The sequence below is a fragment of the Taudactylus pleione genome, unplaced genomic scaffold (assembly GCF_031769625.1).
Source record: "Taudactylus pleione unplaced genomic scaffold, aTauple2 ptg000019l, whole genome shotgun sequence".
NCBI lineage: Eukaryota > Metazoa > Chordata > Amphibia > Anura > Myobatrachidae > Taudactylus > Taudactylus pleione.
Window position 1 is genome coordinate 7,642,243 of NW_028284421.1, and position 19,530 is coordinate 7,661,772.

Below are 19,530 nucleotides of genomic sequence, written 5' to 3' on the forward strand. Positions count from 1 at the left end.
CGAGTACCAGGCGTCCGGCCCCTAAGTCAGATGACAAACCTGCGGCCTGACGGTCCGGGCCTCCCTTTGGGGGATCCCAAAGTGGAGGCCACCTGCTGCAGTTCGCCCAGTGTTGGTCGATAACCACGACAGACAATTGGGTTCACGAGGTGGTTTCTCACGGGTATGCCCTCTCCTTTCGGCACAGGCCCCCATCCCGGTTCTTCACCACAGGCCTTCCATTAGACCGGAACAAAGCCTTGGAACTGCGGAAGGTTTTGCACACTATGCTCCAGGCTGGAGTTATAGTGCCTGTTCCATTCTCCCAGAGGGGCCAGGGTTTCTATTCCAGTCTATTTTTGGTGCAGAAACCCAATGGGTCGTACCGTCCGATACTCAACCTCAAGGCCCTCAACAAGTCCTTGCGGGTGCCGCGGTTTCGGATGGAGACCCTACGGTCCATCATTCTGGCGCTGGAACCTGGGGATTATATGGTGTCATTGGACATACAGGATGCTTACCTGCATGTCCCTATTCTTTTGCGCCATCAGCAGTTCCTCAGGTTTGCAATCCGTAACGATCACTTCCAGGTCCGGGCGTTACCTTTTGGCCTGGCGACAGCACCACGAGTGTTCACCAAGGTCATGGTGGCTTACCTGCGGCTGCAGGGAGCATGTTGCCGTATCTGGACGACCTTCTGTTGGTGGCAGGATCTCCAGAGCTGCTTCTACGCCATTTGGACCTGACTATTGCAGTACTGCAACGTCACAGCTGGTTAATAAACTGGCAAAAGTCCACCCTGCTCCCGTCTCAGAGGATTCTGCACCTTGGAGCCTTGTTGGACTCCAGACAGCAGCGGATCTTTGTGACGGGGGAAAAGATCTCTGCCTTACAGTTGAGGGTGCGCAGTTGTCTACCGAGTGCAGAGACACTCGGCGATGAGGTTGCTGGGCTCCATGGTGTCAGTATTCGACATGGTGGAATATGCCCAGTTTCACTCCAGACCTCTGCAGCAATTGATCCTGTCCAAATGGAATGGACTGTCTCAGAGTCTAAAGTCCTAGACGATGGTGCTCACTCCGAAGGTTCGCCTGTCTCTAGCCTGGTGGTTGCAGATGACCCACCTCAACAAGAGTTGTCCATTTTGGGTGGCGAACTGGGTCCTGTTAACAACGGACGCCAGTCTTCGGGGCTGGGGAGCTGTCACGGGTCCACACTTGTTCAAGGGCAGGTGGACTCAGGCAGAAAAGGAGCTTCCAATAAACATCTTGGAACTCTGCGCGGTTTTCAGTGCTCTCCAGCAGGCACATCGGGTTCTCCAAGGTCACCCCGTGCAGGTCCAGTCGGACAACACCACCACCGTGGCCTACATAAATCGACAAGGAGGAACCCGAAGTCGGGCGGCACTCGTAGAGGTGTCCCGCATCCTGGTCTGGGCGGAGCGCAATCTCCCGGCTATATCAGCAGTATTCATCCCGGGAGTCCTCAACTGGGAAGCGGATTTTCTCAGTCGCCAGGACGTACATCCGGAGAAATGGTCTCTGCACCAGGAAGTATTTCAACTTCTGGTGGACAGGTGGGGTCTTCCAGAGATAGACCTCATGGCGTCACGGCACAACAACAAGTTGCCGATGTACGGGTCTCGAACAAGAGACGAAAAGGCGTCTCTAGTGGATGCTCTGTCCGTCCAGTGGACGTTCTGGTTTGCTTATCTCTTTCCTCCGTTTTCCCTTCTTCCGCGGATAATCTGGAAATTCAAACAGGAGGGAGGTACGCTCCTGTTGATAGCTCCTGAGTGGCCCAGGCGGCACTGGTTCTCAGACCTTCAGAGTCTGTCCGTGGACATTCCTCTGCGGTTGCCGCTACGACCGGACCTGCTATCACAGGGTCCTTGTCTTCACCCGGACCTGGCTCGGCTGTCTTTGACGGCGTGGCTGTTGAGACAGCCATGTTAAGGTCCAGGGGGTTTTCCAGCTCTGTGGTACAAACCATGCTAAGAGCTCGGAAACCATCCTCTGCAAGGATATACCATCGTGTGTGGCATACGTTCTTCCAGTGGTGTCGACCGAGAGGTTATGCCCCTCGGGAGTTCCGTCTGTCTAGAGTGTTAGCTTTCCTACAGGCGGGGCTAGACCAAGGGCTTCGCCTTGCTTCTCTGAAGGTGCAGGTGTCTGCTCTGTCAGTCTGGTTCCATCAGGATTGCTGCGCTCCCTGATGTGCGCACCTTTATGCAAGGTGTTCTTCGCATCCAGCCACCTTTTGTTTCACCGGTGGCGCCTTGGGATTTAGCTGTGGTCCTGAGGGCTCTCCAGGGACCGCCGTTGGAACCACTGGGCTCAGTGGACCTTAAATGGCTTACAGCTAAAACAATATTGCTTCGGCCAGACGTGTTTCTGACTTAGGGGCTCTCTCCTGTAGACCCCCTTTTCTGATTTTTCATAGGAACAGGGCGAGGAAATCGTTGTGCCGGCTTTTAACTCACCTGATCTTTCAGTGGGTGAGGCCACTTTGGACGTTGTGCGGGCCTTAAGGATTTATGTTGACCGCACTTCTTCGTTTAGGAAGTCGGACGCCTTGTTTGTCCTCTATGGCTTCCGTAAAAAGGGTTGGCCTGCTTCAAAGCAAACTTTGGCAGGTTGGATTCGTATGGCAATTTCAGAAGCTTATCTTCATGAAGGCCTTCCGGTTCCATCCTCTGTGAGGGCTCATTCCACTAGGTCTGTGGGTCCTTCGTGGGCAGCTCGATGTGGTGCCTCTGCAGTCCAGATCTGCAAGGCGGCCACGTGGTCCTCTGTCCATACCTTTGTGAGGTATTACACTTTTGACACCTTTGCCTCTCAGGATGCTTCCTTCAGGCGGCGGATTCTCCTTTCAGCACAGGAGCGTCCCCACCCTTAAAGGATACTGCTTTGGGACATCCCCAAGGTATCCTGTGGATACCCTATGGACCCTGATGTAGAAAATATGAGATATGGTAAGAACTTACCTACCTTTGTTATCTCTATTTCTACGAAGTCCATAGGGTTCCACAGGACTCCCACCCTGTCGCACCTGTGCTGCAGATGGGATTTACTCTGGTCACCGGTCTTTTCCGTCTCCCTCTGGTGAGAATGTGATTCTTGTGTGTGTCCAGATCTTTTTTCTCTCTCTTCCTTCTCCTCCTCTGGCCTATGGCTTGGTACGTAACTGAGGTGCCTTGGCTCGGGGGCGGGGTATAGGAGGGGGACCCTGGTGCATCCTGGGAGGCTGAAAACGTAACTCTATGGTGCCCGATGCCTGACGTCATCACCTATACCCCAAGGTATCCTGTGGAACCCTATGGACTTCGTAGAAATAGAGATAACAAAGGTAAGTTCTTACCACATCTCATATTTATTAATAGAAGACGACGAGCCAGCCCTTAAATCCAAGCACCCTCTGTTTAAACGACAAAGTGGCTTCAGAAGAATTCCCTCTATCGGATCATCTAGCTGAACTCATGGCTGCAGCCTGGCAATCGCCTGATAAGATGTTTCATACTGACCTTATGTTACTCTCTTTCTGTGGCTCATTGTGCAAAATGGGAAAAAACCCCTGCGGTGGATTCACGTGTTATGCGTTTAATTAAAGCACTACGTTGTCTATTCCTACAGTTACTTCCTTGAAGGATCCTGCGGATAATAAAGTAGAAGCTTGCCTGAAATCATTGTACTCTCTTTCAGGGGCCGTTGCCCATGCGACCATGGCTATTGCATTGTGTGGCTAAAGCTATAGAAAGCTGGGCTGACGCACTTGAAGACTCTTTTCCCTCCGATGCTTCTAGGGATTAGATGTCTTTTGTTGCTCACATTCGAGATGGTTTCCTATTTTGGAGCAGAGATGCCAGTCTCTTAATCTCCAGCGTTTCGGCCGCAACTGTGTCTGCCTGTCGTACCCTGTGGCTACGCTCATGGAAGGCCTACAAGGGTTACCCTACAATGAGGAGATCTTGTTGGATACAGACCTTGACAACATTGTAACTACTTCTACTAGGCCTCGAAAAGCCTAAAGGTCACTCCTATCCTAGGTAGTCAGTTTCCACTAGTGCCGCCAAACCCAGAAACAAGCAGACCTGGAACACCAGACGCCATGCTTCAAAACACGAGGATAAACCCTCAACCTGACAGGACGGGCCTCCCTCTGGGATATCCCAGAGTGAGAGGCTGACTTCTTCAGTTCGCCTAGTGCTGGTGTCAAACCACCACGGATGCTTGGGTAAGAGTATGCCCTCATTTCTCAGACGGCCTCCCCACCAATTTTTCTACACAGGCCCTCCTTCAGACCTGAACAAGGCCGTACAAATCCAGAGCCATACAGTCCTTGCTGCAAACGGGTAATTGTGCCAGTTCCACTATCTCAACGAGGGACTGGTTATTCTACTCTCTGGTTCAGAAGCCGAATGGGTTTCATCGGCCTATCAACCTCAAATCCTTGAACAAATCTCTCAGGGTACCCAGGTTCAGGATGGAAACTCTACGCTCCATCATCCTAGATATGGAGCCTGGGGACTTCATGGTATCTCTGGATATTCAGGATGTGTACCTATAGCGCCCTCACAACAGCGATATCTTCGGTTTGCTATACTGCAGCAACACTTCCAATTTCAGGCTCTGCCCTTTGGATTATCCACAGCTCCACGGGTGTCTACCAAAATTATGGCTATCATAGCGGCCCACGTATGTGGTCAGGGTATCTGACTGTTACCATTTACCATATCTGGACGGTCTCCTGCTCCTAGCAGGATCCCCAGAAGTTCTTCACCGCCATCTGCAGTTAACCATGGCTTTCCTGTACAAGCAGGGATGGTTAATTAACTGGAAAAAGTCCTCCCTGAATCCCTCACAGAGAATGATTAATCTGGGAGCCCTGCTGGATTATCAGGATCAGAGAATCTTTCTGACATCAGACAAGATCTCCACACTTCAACTACGAGTGCGCAGATGTTTCCACAAGTCGCCGAGTGTTGATCCACTCAGCAATGCAGGTTCTGGGATCCATGGTGTCCACCTTCGACATGGTGGAATATGCTCAGTTCTATTCCAGGCCTTTGCAATGGCTGATCCTCTCCAGGTGGAACTGGTTACCCCATCGGATCAAAGCTCAGATGATGGTGCTCTCTCCAGAGGTGTGTCTGTCTCTATCTTGGTGGCTACAGACATCTCATCTAACCAAGGGTCGCCCCTTTTGGATCCCGTACTGGGTAATCCTAACAACGGACACCAGTCTCCGCAGCTGGGTGAAGAGACGGGTCTGCACTCCTTCCAGAACCGTTGGACATCAGTCGAATCAACCCTGCCAATCAACATATTGGAACTTTGAGCTGTCTACAGGGCCCTCAACCTGGCCCAGCACATACTTCACGGAAAACCTGTACAGGTTCAGTCCGACAATGCCAGAAAAGTGGCTTACATCAACCATCAAGGAGGTACTCAAAGTCAGGCAGCAATGACAGAAGTGTCCTGCATTCTGGCATGGGCCGAGGGTCACATCCCGGTCATTTTGGCAGTATTCATTCCGGGAGTTCTCAATTGGGAAGCAGACTTCCTCAGCCATCACAACATGCATCCCGGGGAATGGTCGCTTCACCAATCACAAGCTGCCTGTGTATGGGTCCAGAACAAGAGATGCCGAGGCAACCTTTGTAGATGCATTGTCAGTGAAGTGGACCTTCCAGTTTGCGTACCTCTTCCCTCCCCTTCTCCCTTCTTCCTCGAGTTCTTCGGAAGTTCAAACAAGACGGAGGCACTGTCCTGCTGGTGGCTCCAGCTTGGCCCAGACGTCATTGGTACTCAGATATTCGGAGTTTCTTCATCGACACTCCGTTCCTGCTACCTCAACGACTGGACCTGTTGTCTTAGGGTCCTTGCCTTTGCCCAGATCTGGGTCATCTGTCTTTGACGGCGTGGCTTTTGAGACATCCCTCCTGAGGTCCAAAGGTTTCTCTAGCGCTGTAGTCAAAACTATGCTCAGAGCGTGTAAGCCAGCCTCTGCTCGGATCTACCACAGAGTGGGGCATACATATTTCCAATGGTGTAGTGCCAGAAGCTAAGACCCTCAGGTGTTTAGGATTTCCAGAGTCCTGGCCTTCCTTCAAGCTGGATTGGACCTAGGACTCCGCCTGGCCTCACTGAAAGTGCATGTCTCTGCTCTGTCCATTTGGTTCCAGCGTAGACTTGCTACACTAACGGATATCCATACCTTCCTCCAGGGTGTCTTCCGGATTCAACCTCCCTTTGTCCCTCCAGTGGTTCCTTGGGATTTGTCAGTAGTTCTCCGCGCCCTCCAGGGCCCTCCATTTGAACCCCTGGATTCTGTGGAACTCAAGTGGTTAACAGCGAAGAATTATTTTTTTTTCTTCTGGCTATAGAGTCAGCCAGAAGAGTGTCAGATTTAGGGGCACTCTTCTGTCGCTCCCCATTTCTAATTTTCCACCAGGACAAGGCAGTACTTAGGACTCGCCCTGGGTTCCTTCCAAAAGTTGTTACTAGTTTCCACATTAATGAGGAAATTGTAGTCCCGGCCTTCCAGTCACCAGACCTTTCGGCAGGTGAAGGCCTCCTTGGATGTGGTCCGTGCCCTCAGGATATATGTGGGCCGTACCAGTTCCCTCCGAAAATCAGACTGCTTATTTGTGCTCTATGGCTTTCACAAGAAAGGATGGCCAGCCAATAACAAACATTGGTTAGATGGCTTAGTTTACTATCTCAGAGGCCTACACGCAGGCAGTCTTTCTTGTTTCGGCTTATGTTAATGCTCATTCCACATGGTCTGAAGGGGTCGCTTGCCGTGGCACCTCGGCTGTTCAGCTGTATAAGGCAGCCACGTGGTCTCCTGTCCAGACCTGTCTAAGGTTCTATGCCTTTGATACCTTCACCTCTCAGGATGCTTCGTTTGGGCGCCGGATTCTCCACTCAGCGGAGGAGCGTTCCCACCCTTATAAGGACTGCTTTGGCATATCCCAAAGGTCTCCCTGTGGAGCCTATGGACCCTGAAGAAGAAAGTGAAAGTTATGGTAAAAACATACCTTTTAACTCTTTTCTTCAAAGTCCATAGGGTCCACAGGGCACCCGGCCTGACGCTCCTGGCTTCATATGGGCTAAATTGCTGGTCACCAGTTTTCCGTTTCCTTCTGTGTGAGAATGTGATTCTTGAGTGTACCAGTCTTCCTTCTCTCTTATCCTCCTCAGGCCTTTGGCTTATTATTACGAACTGAGGTGCCTTTGGCTCAGGGGCAGGGTATAGGGAGAGTGAACCCAGTGCATCCTGGGAGCTGAATGCTTTAACTGCATGGTGCCCAGATTCAGTTCCATCACCTACACCCCAAGGTTTCCCTGTGGTTCCTATGGACTTCGAAGAAAGAGAGTTTACAAAGGTAAGTTCTTACCATAACTCTCATTATTTCTTCATGAAAATTCCCAGACTCCTCCCTGTATATCTCCTCAAATTCTTCTGTCATGCTCTGAAGAATCTGTTTCCTCATACTCAAGACTTGTCTGTGATCTAGACCTTATGAATTCCTATTAAACCTTCATACCCTAAAGTCGCTGTTTAGCGTTGCATACACATATTAAATAATCGCTTTCCAGACTTTGAGTGTAGTTTCAAAGCTCAAAAGTTATTATTCACATAAAAAGCATAGTTACACGCCTTGATCTATAATACAATTATCGCAAAGGTTATACAGAATACAAGGTACAGTAGATACATACACATGCGCTCTGGATCCAGATTTCCCGGCATCAACTATGAAACCTCCGCCAACAAAGAAAATATGACTAACTACCAGATCTAGAGTGCTTGCATATGTACCCTTGCAGAGATAGGCAATACAATAGAACGAGTTGGCATAATCCCATTGGTTCTTCTTCCTGGTTCTTCTGTTACGATACAATTCATAGGTCAGTTTGTATTGTAATAGTTCAGCCCTCCAACAGCTCTTTGTGTGTGTTTTCCCACCGAAGAACAAGTCTAAACTGGCTAATAAACATTACATTACAGAGTACATTTCAATGCCTATCTCTCTGTGATCCATAATTCGCAGACGCATGTTGCGATCTCCTTGCCGATGGAACCGGAGATCTGTAAATAAACAGTGGTTTAGAATAGCACCAAACACGGTCTGCTTATCATGTACACAATAGATTTGATAACATATAAAACCTATAAGGTGCATACACACACAACGATTTTTTGAATGATTATCGTTAAACGATATCGTTTAACGATAATCGTTTGAAAAAATCGTTCACTTTCTGAGTCAAACGATGAACGATTATTGTTCATGCGCGTTCACGTTTGTAGTTCAGTCAGACTTGTCAACTCAACGATTTTCATTAAGTTAATATGCAAAAATCGTTTGTAGTTCATAAAAATCGTTCATTACATTTAGTAACTGAACAACTTTAGTAAACGATTTAGTTAATTTTTTCAAGGGAAAAAATCGTTTACTAAAATCGTTCATTAACTAAATCGTTGTGTGTGTATGCAGCTTTAATATTAACCTTAGTGCTAGGGAACCTTTTTGTGTAAGTATGCAATGTGTCAGTTTGGGGATATTGCGTATTGTCGCTAATATGCGCTGTGCATTTTATGTGCAGGGTGCTTTGATTAAACAGCGCAACTGTGCCCTGTGCATCTTGTATATTATATGTATGATTTAATGTGCGTATGGGGTATGGTAGGACTTTAACAATATGCGGTAGCAATGTAGTCGCACGATGCTAATAATAGCATATTAGCATCGCACACAATGGTTTCATGCTGACGACGCAAGATGGCGTCGTCAGGGGCAACATAAAATGGCGTTGTGCAGATTTTAATTTTACAATTTAGGTCTCAGCCAACCATCCGGCTTGCACAATCTCTTAAGCCACGTACACACTGGACGATATTTATGAACGAAAAACATATCTTTCAACGATATCATCATAATCATCCAGTGTGTATTGCACTTACCGACGATCGATACGCGCTCCCGTGGGTCGTTACCTATATCTCCAGTCGTCTGTACAGAATCGGTATGTATATCTGCCGGTCCTCAGCCCGGCAGATGAAGATCCCGACTGAGGTGAGTAACTAGCCTAACCTTCCCCCAGGGGTGCCTGACCCTAACCTCCCCCCGGTGGTCCATAACCCTCCTGGGGACACCTAATCCTGAGTCCCCAGGGAGTCCCTAACCCTCCCCGACTCCCCCTCCCGGCTATGACCCGACGCCCGGCTTACCTACGTTCGGTATGCTGTGCATCGGTATTTAGACGCTTATCATTAGTCCCATGCCGGGATGTCACTGTTGGGTCTAAACCTGACTACATCCTGTCTGTACATGCAGTCCAATCTGGGTATATCGTTAACAATGCCATGCTGCCAAATGCAGCATGATCCCGCCGTCGTTCCTGGCAAGTCTGTATGCACTTACTGGCGCCGGCACCCCTGCCGGGCCCACCTCATCTGACAACACTGGGTACACACATTTGACTCTCAACTTTTAATGGGTTCTCCCAGACTCCCATTTCACCAATTAAGAAGGCAAGGACTTGAAGGAACATCAAGGAAGGCTTGATGTTGTGAATCAGTGAATTTCATCATCATGGCCACCACCTTTTTCCAATGGCACAAATGGCACTGCACAGCAGGGGCCTGGGGCATGACAATGTAAATCCTACTGCTGCACTCCTTGCTCCTCCCCTCCTAATTCTGGACCGTAGATCACAAATGTATAGTGCAGAGGCTCCCAAACTCAGTCCTTAAGGTACCCTAACAATCCAGGTTTTAAGGATAACCGTGCTTGTGCACATGTGACTTAATTTAGTAGCTCAGTCAATTTGATGTAACCATCTGTGCTGAACCATAGATATCCTTAAAAAAATAATTATTAGGGTGCCTTGAGAACCTCTGGTAAAGTGTAAAGTCCCATATGAATGACAGCATATATATGTATTGCTCCTGGCTGGGGAAATTTTTAAACAGAAGATTTCCATTGTCCTGATGAGAATAAACATAATGTTCTGTTCCTGGACTTCCCTCTTAATTTATGATTGCCGTTACCTGTGTTGACCTAGATAATTGGTAAGAAAGATGTTTCAACACAGGTGATGGCAATCATAATTTAAGAGGGAAGTCTAGGAACAGAACATTTTGTCCCTCCTGGAAAGGGTCATGTTGGGAGGTATGAATAAAGTCTATTAAAACTGCAACAGGCGGTCCCCAACTTGGTTGTTAGGTATCCTCCTCTTTTGCTACTCTCCAATCAGGTAATAAGAAGCAGAACATAGCCATTGAATAGCTTTGGTATATCCCAGAGGTTCCCAAACTCCACGATTACAGTCCAGGTTTTAAGGCTATCCATGCTTGAGTCCAGATAGTTACATCAAATTGACTGAGATACTAATTATCTGGACTCAAGTTAGGATATCCTTAAAACCTGGACTGTAATAGAGGGGTTTGGGAACTTCTGGTATATCCAAAGATACAGAGCCGGCCCTTGGCGTAGACAACTAAGCAAATGCCTAGTCTAGGGCCGGCGCACCTGCTGCCAGCTGGGCAGAGACTCTGACAGTTGCAACCTCCACTGCACAGCCTCCACGATTGGAGCTCAGCTCCGATCAAGCCCGGCAGCAGCAAACAGTGAGCGGGCAGCGGCGGAACAGCCGCGGCAGTTTGTGGGGGTGGGGCACCTGGACAGCAGCTAGTGGTTAGTGCTGGGACGGCTCTAAGGCATCACGCAATCAGAATGAGCTTCTGTGCATGGGCAGAGGCTCATTTAGGTCTATAAGTAAATGGTCGCAGGAGGGCTGCTGCACCCGCAGCAGCTCCTCCCATTATCCCTTTGCAGAGCTCAGAGTGTGAGTCACACCTGACGGCTTTGTGATCCATCTCCAGCAATCATCACACACAGTTGTGGCCTGCCAGCCAGAGACTGGAAAAGCGGGTCCGCCTCCCCGATGCTTGCTGTACCTAGAATCGGACGACATTACAGGCTGCGCTTAAGTAAAGTAAGTTTGGAACTGGGAGAGGGCCGGAGTGCTGTGGTGCTCACTGCTGGGAGAGAAGTGCTCTGCTGGGATAGGGGTGCTGGAAGAGGGTGGGTGCTGACACTGTGCTGTGCTGGGTGAGGACTCCTTACATGAGGCCACACCCCTTTTTCAGGATCCCACTAGGAGGGGGGCACCACCCAAAATCTCGCCTAGGGCACTAACCTGCTTAGGGCCGGCTCTGCAAATATAAAAGCTTCACATAGTATATAAGTACAGATTAATAATCAGACTATTGGGTAGTAGGATCATATAAAGTTGGCCTACGGTCCCACATAGATTTTAAGGAGAAGCATAGTTATGAGATCAGAGCACAAGCATGAAAAGTTCATGCAACCAAACCAGTAAATTAATCCAGGGTTTCCCAAACTTGATCCTCAAGGCACCATAAAAGTCCAGTTTTTAGGATATCCATGCTTGTGCACAGATTGAATAATTAATGTCAGTCAGTTTGATTAAGTCACCTGTGTTTAAGCATGGATATCCTTAAAACCTGAACTGTTAGGGTGCCTTGAGGATCGAGTTTGGGAACCACTGGATTTACATATGACTCGGCAAACAAGCTGGGACGATATCACTATCCAAACACAGATGTAACTGCTAAATAGAATATGTAAATACACTTTACCCGTTCTGTGGTATTGCAATCACTAATAAGAATATAGAAGAGAAATTGCTCTGGCTATGTGGAATCGGAGGAATAACGTGGAACCATGACACCCCCGAAGAAAGTGCCTGTCATAGCGCCCCCCCACCCTGTACTGAACTGTGCCAGTGGGGTATAGCCAGCCTGTAGGGGAATACTGAAGTGAAGAAAGAAATAGCAAACAGTGACAGGATCACACTGGGGTATGGAGGCCCCATTGGGGGAATAGAATTCTTTGGTGATCTGACATTAAGGAGTATCTCCTTTGGCACTGCTTTATTTATGTATAGCACCTAGGATCTGACAATTATTTCCTTTGAATCATTGTTATTAGTCAATAGAGGAAATTGTATTATATTTTCTGATTATTTAACTTAAACTGACAGAATACATGTGCTAGAGTGCAATTCCACAAGGTGCACAGCTTATTACTGCAATTACGGCCCCGAGCAGCTATCACTGGAGTGGGAACACCTATGGGAAGCTCCCTTCTTAGCTATGCTCCCACTTTGCAAATTTACATTGCACCTATATTAATGTGAGTACTACTAATCATGTTCTGTCTACCACTATTACTATTATTTCATGTCTCCTAAAAATTTTTAAAAGACCTTTCAAATAACACTGTGTGGCCATGCCTGGGAATATCTCATTACTTTGAATTGAAGTTTAGGATTTTACCTCAGATGTATAACTATTAAGTCCATTGAAGCACAATGAATGAATGAGGAGAGAAGGAGGGAGGGGATCAAAGAGGAGAGCGGAGAGGAAAGTGCTGATAAGAGAGGGGAGCTGTCAGAGGCCAATACGAAAGGAGAGGGGAAGGGCAAAGCCAATCAGAGAGGGCCAGTGACAAAAGCCAATAAAAAAAAAGGAGAGGATAGGAGTGGTGACAGAAGCCAATAAGAAAAGGAAAGGGGTGGTGACAGAAGCCAATAAGGAGAGAAGAGGGGTGGTGACAGAAGCCAATAAGAACGCAGAGGGGTGGTGACAGAAGCCAATAAGAAAGGAGTATACAGGGGTAAAGAGCCGATCACAGGGTAGAGAGGGGAGGGAATTAAAGAGGTGAGAAGTGAATGTAATCAATCTGACAGGAAAGGGGAGGCAACAAGATGATCACAGAGGAGGGAGGGCCAGAGGATATAGCTTGAGGGAGCATGAAATGTAGAAATGGATCTCAGATCTGTAACTTATTTAGGTTATAGAGCAAGCAAACCGGAGATAAAACTAACAGGCGGCCATCATACTTTGCAGTGCCCAATGAATTCCGGAACTCTGGATGGCACTCTGTCCATTTTGGTGCTGGAGCTCATGCTCCACTGGAACCACCCTCGCTACACCCCTGTGTGGGATAAGTGTGGTGTTTTGATGCCAACAATTATCCCTTATGGTGTGTAACTATTATCTTTACCTGAAAACAGTCAGCATTTTATGCAGCCTTGCACATTATGTTACAGATAAACAATTTACAATGAAATGAAACAGATAGCATAGTTGTACAAAAGAGATGGGCCACATTCAGGCCAATCCTTTTGCTCTGCCTAAGTTTAGAGCAGCAGGCTTGTTGTCTACTATGAAGACACGTGTGGGTGGCTATATTTGCTGAGATCTGTCCATTTAGCAGTTGGACCCAGCAGCCAAATAAGTTTGGCTTACATCGGGGCCTGCTGCTAATGCAGTCAGAAAAGTACCACATAGAACAGTGATTAAGGTCAGACACGAGTCTAATAATGTGACCTAGTGTATGCGCACTCCTTAATTGTATTCAGAAAAGACATAGGACGACTCAGGTGGGTAAAGCCAAAATATGTTTATTAAATAGCCTATTATATGGTGCAGAAAGCAAATGAAAGCAAATCTGCTTTGATTGGGCTGGCTTATGTTAATCGGCATTCAGGAAATTTGCAATACCTAAGGAATTTCCATTGTATAAGCAACAGCAAAGGCTAGAAAGCATTAAAAACATGGTGCTAAGTGCATATTTTGCAAGTACCTGATATAATAGCCCTAAAATAGCCATAGATACATTGGAGTCCTATGGCATACATCCATACATGTTTTTAAAACACATACACGCTTATTTGAAAATTGTATATTTGTAAATTGCTTTAGAAATTTACAGCTTAAAAGAATGAGATGCTTCCTGTGACAGGTAACAGCATTCTATACCAAGACATTAACATGGACCAGCCATATTCCAATACAAGACTATGCAACCGTGCAGCGCATACACATCTTATTCAATATGCAGTGCCTTAGGAGTTGGTCAGTTATTGATAATTAAAACATACATTCTTACTGTATCCCACTTCAATCAGTAATAAATTTCTTCCATTGGTCAGTGAGGTGTTAGCAGCATATGAAACCATTTCCCTCATCCATATGCACATGGAGAGAGGAACTGTGCATATAACTCATCTTATAACTTAACATCAGTAAACAAAAAAAGGCACTTGCTATGACAAACCCTTCACTCTGTTTAACCCTCATGCTACTGGAAAGGTTTGCAACACACTGCTCAGCAATGCATCATGGTCCATCAGACAGCAATTAGTCCAAATATAGGATTAAACGCAATAAATAGCTTCCAGTTCAGTGCTTTGGTGTCCGTATTCTGCAGCGCTCAGCTGCCACTGAGGTGTAATTTGGTTTGGGCTTCTCAATGTGTGGCCCTGTTCCCCATGTGACAGTGACGAGTTACTGGAAGGCGGTAAATAGAGAACAGTTAAAGTCCAGTCTCAGTTGTACTATTGATCCTAGATCTTGGTGACATAATTATTAGGGAAGAGTCCTTGTTTGCCTCGTAGTCGGCCAGTCCACCATCCTGAGTTGTCTGCGAGTGACAAGAAAGTTGTGCATTAGCTATGTAAACACATGCAAATACATATAGAACATGTATACAGAATTCTTGGGACTAGGTATATTTAAGGAGCTTTACACCTAAAATCTTATTTAGGCATGGAGCGCCAGACATGCATGAACTTTTTTCTGGATTCTAAAACAGACTATTTGAATATGGAACATGTGGGCATATACAAAAATACAGCTAGCTAGCCAGCCAGTGGAGAGACAGAGAGACAGCATTCACTATTGGATAGCCAATCACATCGGGAAAGAGGGACACTATTCTTGTATATTCAGCACACACAGTATCTACCGTATATACTCGAGTATAAGTCGACCCGAATATAAGCCGATGCACCTAATTTTACCACAAAAAACTGGGAAAACTTATTGACTCGAGTATAAGCCTAGGGTGGGAAATGCAGCAGTAAAAATGACTACAGGAAACATATACTGCAAGCTCACATCCATCTGCTTACTGTGGTGCGCAGTGCCAGGGTTAAGGCCCGTACACACTGGGCGACTGAGCTGAAAGCCACTCAAACTTGGTGTTTAGAGCGGCTTTCAGCTCAAAGCCGCCCAGTGTGTAAGGTACCGGCGATGAGCGGTGTTGCGTGCTCCCGCATCATCGCCGGGAAAGCCGTTCATCTGCTGGTATTACCAGCAGATGAGCAGCTTTGTGGACGGCTTTGCATAGCGCTGTGCTATGGAAAGCCGTCTGCCCCCCACTGACAGCACCGGACAGGGGGAAAGCCGCTCAGTGCAGAGCAGAGCAGGTCACCAGCGCAGTGGAATCAGACAGGGCAGCGTACCCCGGGGATATCTCACACTGCTACCGCCGCCCACCTCAAGCAGGTACTTTTCATTGTGGTCCTGGAGCATCACTCGAGTATAAGCCGAGGGGGGGCTTTTTCAGCACAAAAAATGTGCTGAAAAACTCGGCTTATACTCGAGTATATACAGTATGTTTAAGGCCTAATAATTTTAGTTTTGTGTAGGCAGTTACCATTTTATAAGGTTTACACAGTACATAGGGGGCGGGGCCCTAGATTGCACACCCTAAGCACAATGTGAGGTGCTACCTGCTGAGATTTGTAGTGCTGCAAGCATAAAAAGACAAAGGAAATGCACTCTCTAACCATGCTGAACCTAATAATATAACTGCTAAATAGCATCAAAGAGGTTCTTTGCATAATAATGGCCATAATTATGGGCCTGCCCACCGCGTCCAGGTGTCTTCTATCAGGCAGGGTCCCTAACACTTCTATGGAATAAATATAGGGCACAGGACCCCCCAGGCCAACCCAGCAGAACCGCTCCATGGCATCACGCTAGTGTGAGATTTAAAGTGAGGGTTAAAGAATAATAAAGAAAGCCTATGTGTTAAGTCCTACATAAGTAGGAGGTATTAATACTAAGTACCATGCCTAAAACCTAGGCACATTTATAATTTGTGAAGATATATCCTAAAAACAGAACTTAGATGTACACATTTAAGAGCATTGAGAGGAGCTTATAAAGGTCATCGATGGGCAACAGGCATCCCACAGCGTGAAGCACATAAGATTAGTCAGCGTCAGCATTTTGTGGCTGGACAATGTGATTACTAAATTTGAAAGTTGCTTTTACCATGTACAATACATGTAAGTAACATGTAATACAGACACAAATGAAAAAAAATAAAAAAAGTAGAAATATAATTTAATTAAATACAAACATCGGTTGGCTTCCCATTCCTCCACTTCATATAATCTAGCAGCACATTAATGATTTATATACAATGGGAGGGGTACAGTCGCAATCAGCCAATCAGAAAGTGGATGCTGATCATCATCAGTGCATATTTTGAACACCCCCTTTCAGTATTCAGCTTATGCATAATGACCCTTCCCACCACCATTAACTCACCCCTTTCCTCCTATTACCTGCCTCAAAAGGAATCCCAAGCGCATTACAGAAATATACATTTTATACAAATAAAACAGATATATGTCCAACTCTAGTTGGACTGGAAGTAACTTAAAAAAATAAATAAAGTGTTAAAGTAAATTTAATGTAAACCCAGTTTTCTTTACCATAACAAATGCTGCCTGAAACTTAGTAGATAAAGTCCTGCAGTGAATCCCTGACACATTGAATAAATGCCTTCTTTATGTTTGTCGTTTAATTACACAAAATTAAATTAATACAGCCTTCTGCACAGTAAGAGGAAAAAAATCTATGGCAATCGGTTCGTGCTCACAATGGTTAGCAGACCGAGCGTGATTGTGTGCAGTTTGTGCGGAACAAATTATTACCTTCTTTGATAATCTCTATGATGTCATTAGCATTAAAACTGAGCTCATCTGTGTCCTGTGCATCATATGCGTACAGGGCCTTACACTGTGGCACATGGGGTTTGGGCTTTGGCTGGGGTTTGGGTCTTCCCCCTCCTGGGGCCGGTCGGTTTGATGTCTGTCGACGTACGCTATAAGCAATAAGAAGAAAACAATGAGAAAATATATAGCAAAGCATTGTGGGATTTACTGCCTGCTATGAGCTCCACTATCTAATTGCAGATGAAATACACAACAACATGTTTTTTAATGTTCCAGCATGAACATAGACTAATCAGTAGATAGGGGCTGTTTCACAGGTATCAGACATGGACGATTAAAAGGTAATTGTGCAGAGTCCAGAGTCTAAGGCATAACAATTTTAAGGTTTGGACTCTGCTTACCTTGCATGCCAATAGGATAGTTTGTATTAAATACAAAAATACAATATATTATATATATATATATATATATATATATATATATATATATAAAATTATATATATTGTATAGAAATATATAACATTTACCATTATTCATTTATTGCTGAATAATTAACATATGATTTTGTTAAAATGGGATGGTATCCAGTTGGAACTAAGAATATCTACAGTGCAGCCCATAAAGTTTTCTAGGAGCGTGCATTATGTAAACCATACCATATTGCACTCTAATATGTCTTATATATTTCACTTAATTTATTTCACAGAGATTGTGACTTCCGATTGGTCCTTCCGTAGTCCTGAAACTGAAGGTGTCCACAGACATAGCGATATTTTACCCGATCTGGCCGATTCCGACGCATTGGAATGACAGATTGTGTCAAATATGCCAAAATCGTGAGGAAATCGTGAGTACCCACTCACGATCACGATGCGATGTGCGTCCCCGCAGGTCGCACATCGCATCTTCAGATCTACCGTGCTGTAGGGCAGATCTGACAATCTCAAGTCAGGATGCACTGGAGTAGTTAGGAGGCACGATAGATCGTGTGTCACATTGGCAGCTTTTTCATACCAAATCGTGTGCAGGACTTGCCGGAGGGCTCCCGGGGAGAGTTCAGGGGAAAATCGTGTACATCGGCTGATCGGGAACACATCGCTATGTGTGTGCGCACCTTAATAGAAAATCTAATCATGTGTTGCATTACCATAGTGATACAATGCCACAACACATCCTATGTCACGTTGCCTCACAGGCAGTACTCAAAGCATATGAGAAAATAAGATGCATGATAACCAGTGCCTACCAAGCATTGTGGTACTATGGTAACATTACGTAGTTGATAGATCAATTTCCTATTTGTTCCTGACCAATGTACACCAAAATAATGTCATAGATTTTGCTATATATGGCAAATACCACAATATATAATATAAATTAGCAGGATGTTTGTTCTACATGAATATGGCAGAAGATAAGAGTAGTGTACAGACGCACTGATATGTGAAAATACACGTTAAAACTCAAATTTAATTAATTTGTTACAATGTAATAAGTAAACCCATTTCATAGCGAAATTTAGAGTGTGATTATTAAACACGGTCAGAGTAGGGTTTCCTGTTTAGTATTAATTGATAATGTGGCCACACCATGATTGATCTTCAAACGCACACACGTAATATGGTTATATAAACATACAAGCATATAAACATTGTATATAGGTTGGATGAAAGGCTTGATTTGGAAAAATATTAGACTTGAATATTATATTATTCAGTCAATAACCTTATACTAAAAGAATACTGTAGTTCTCAAAGGTTCACATAAAAGTGAAGAAAAAAAGTAGATGATTAATCTTATGAACACTAGTGACAATGACAATGTGTGCCTCTAGAGTAGGGGCTGACGTATGGTGACTGTAATATAAAACCACTTAGTCAATTGAAACAGAACTGTGATATAACAAAATTGAAATGACAAAATAATGAAATTGGGAATTAATAATAATCCCCGTATATGAAAAATAGACACAATGTGAAAATAATTTGTATGAGACGAAAGTGCCAGAAATTGCGCTTAGGAGGGGCTCGTCAGTATCTATGAGGGACCACTCCTAAGCGCAATTTCTGGCTCTCTCATTGTTTTATATGTGTGAATTCTGAATTGGTGCCTTCTTGCTGAGAGCTGAGTGCTGCAGGGGAGGGTTGCGCCGACCTTACAGTATATAATTTTTTTCATTATGAGATGAAAGTGTCTCTCTTATTTCTGGACTAATTATATTGTATCAAACCCAAAATCATTATCCAGAAGATATTCTTAAATGTAAACAAGCATGAATGAAGACTAAAATAGCCCATAAATTCAAGAAATAACAAGGGTCATATATATAGTAGGGGATGGAAGTATATGGTGTTGTAAAATAGATACAACTGTGTTCAACTTACTAAATTTGCAGAGAATAATTCCCGTACACATAGCTGATCTATAATCAGAAAGTTTAGTATACAAATAATGTATCCTCACAGAGTATTCTCACAGAGTAGAAACTGAGGGCCTGATTCAGCTTGGATCGCAGTTACTAATATGCACGCAATCGGCCAGTGATGCTCTCTGTATTATATGGCAGTCACTGTGATGCTTTTGTATTATATTGTGGTCACTCACGCTCTTTATATTATATGGCGGTCACTAATGCTGTCTGTAATATATGGTGGTCACTAATGATGTCTGTGTTATATGGGAGTCTGGATAAAAT

The 19,530-nt window shown here is 45.3% G+C and overlaps 1 protein-coding gene across 1 annotated transcript in view; it reads right to left on the reverse strand.

Annotated features, from left to right (window-relative positions):
• Positions 1 to 13,478: 13,478 nt before the first annotated feature.
• Positions 13,479 to 19,530, reverse strand: part of MYO1E (myosin IE) — a 155,069-nt gene continuing 149,017 nt past the window's right edge. Inside the window, exons 27-28 of the mRNA XM_088443212.1 lie at positions 16,815 to 16,984; positions 13,479 to 14,506 (exon numbers count right to left, since the gene is read on the reverse strand). Coding sequence (XP_088299338.1) covers positions 14,430 to 14,506; positions 16,815 to 16,984 — 247 coding nt within the window. The 3' untranslated portion in view covers positions 13,479 to 14,429. The remainder of the gene's footprint in view (positions 14,507 to 16,814; positions 16,985 to 19,530) is intronic.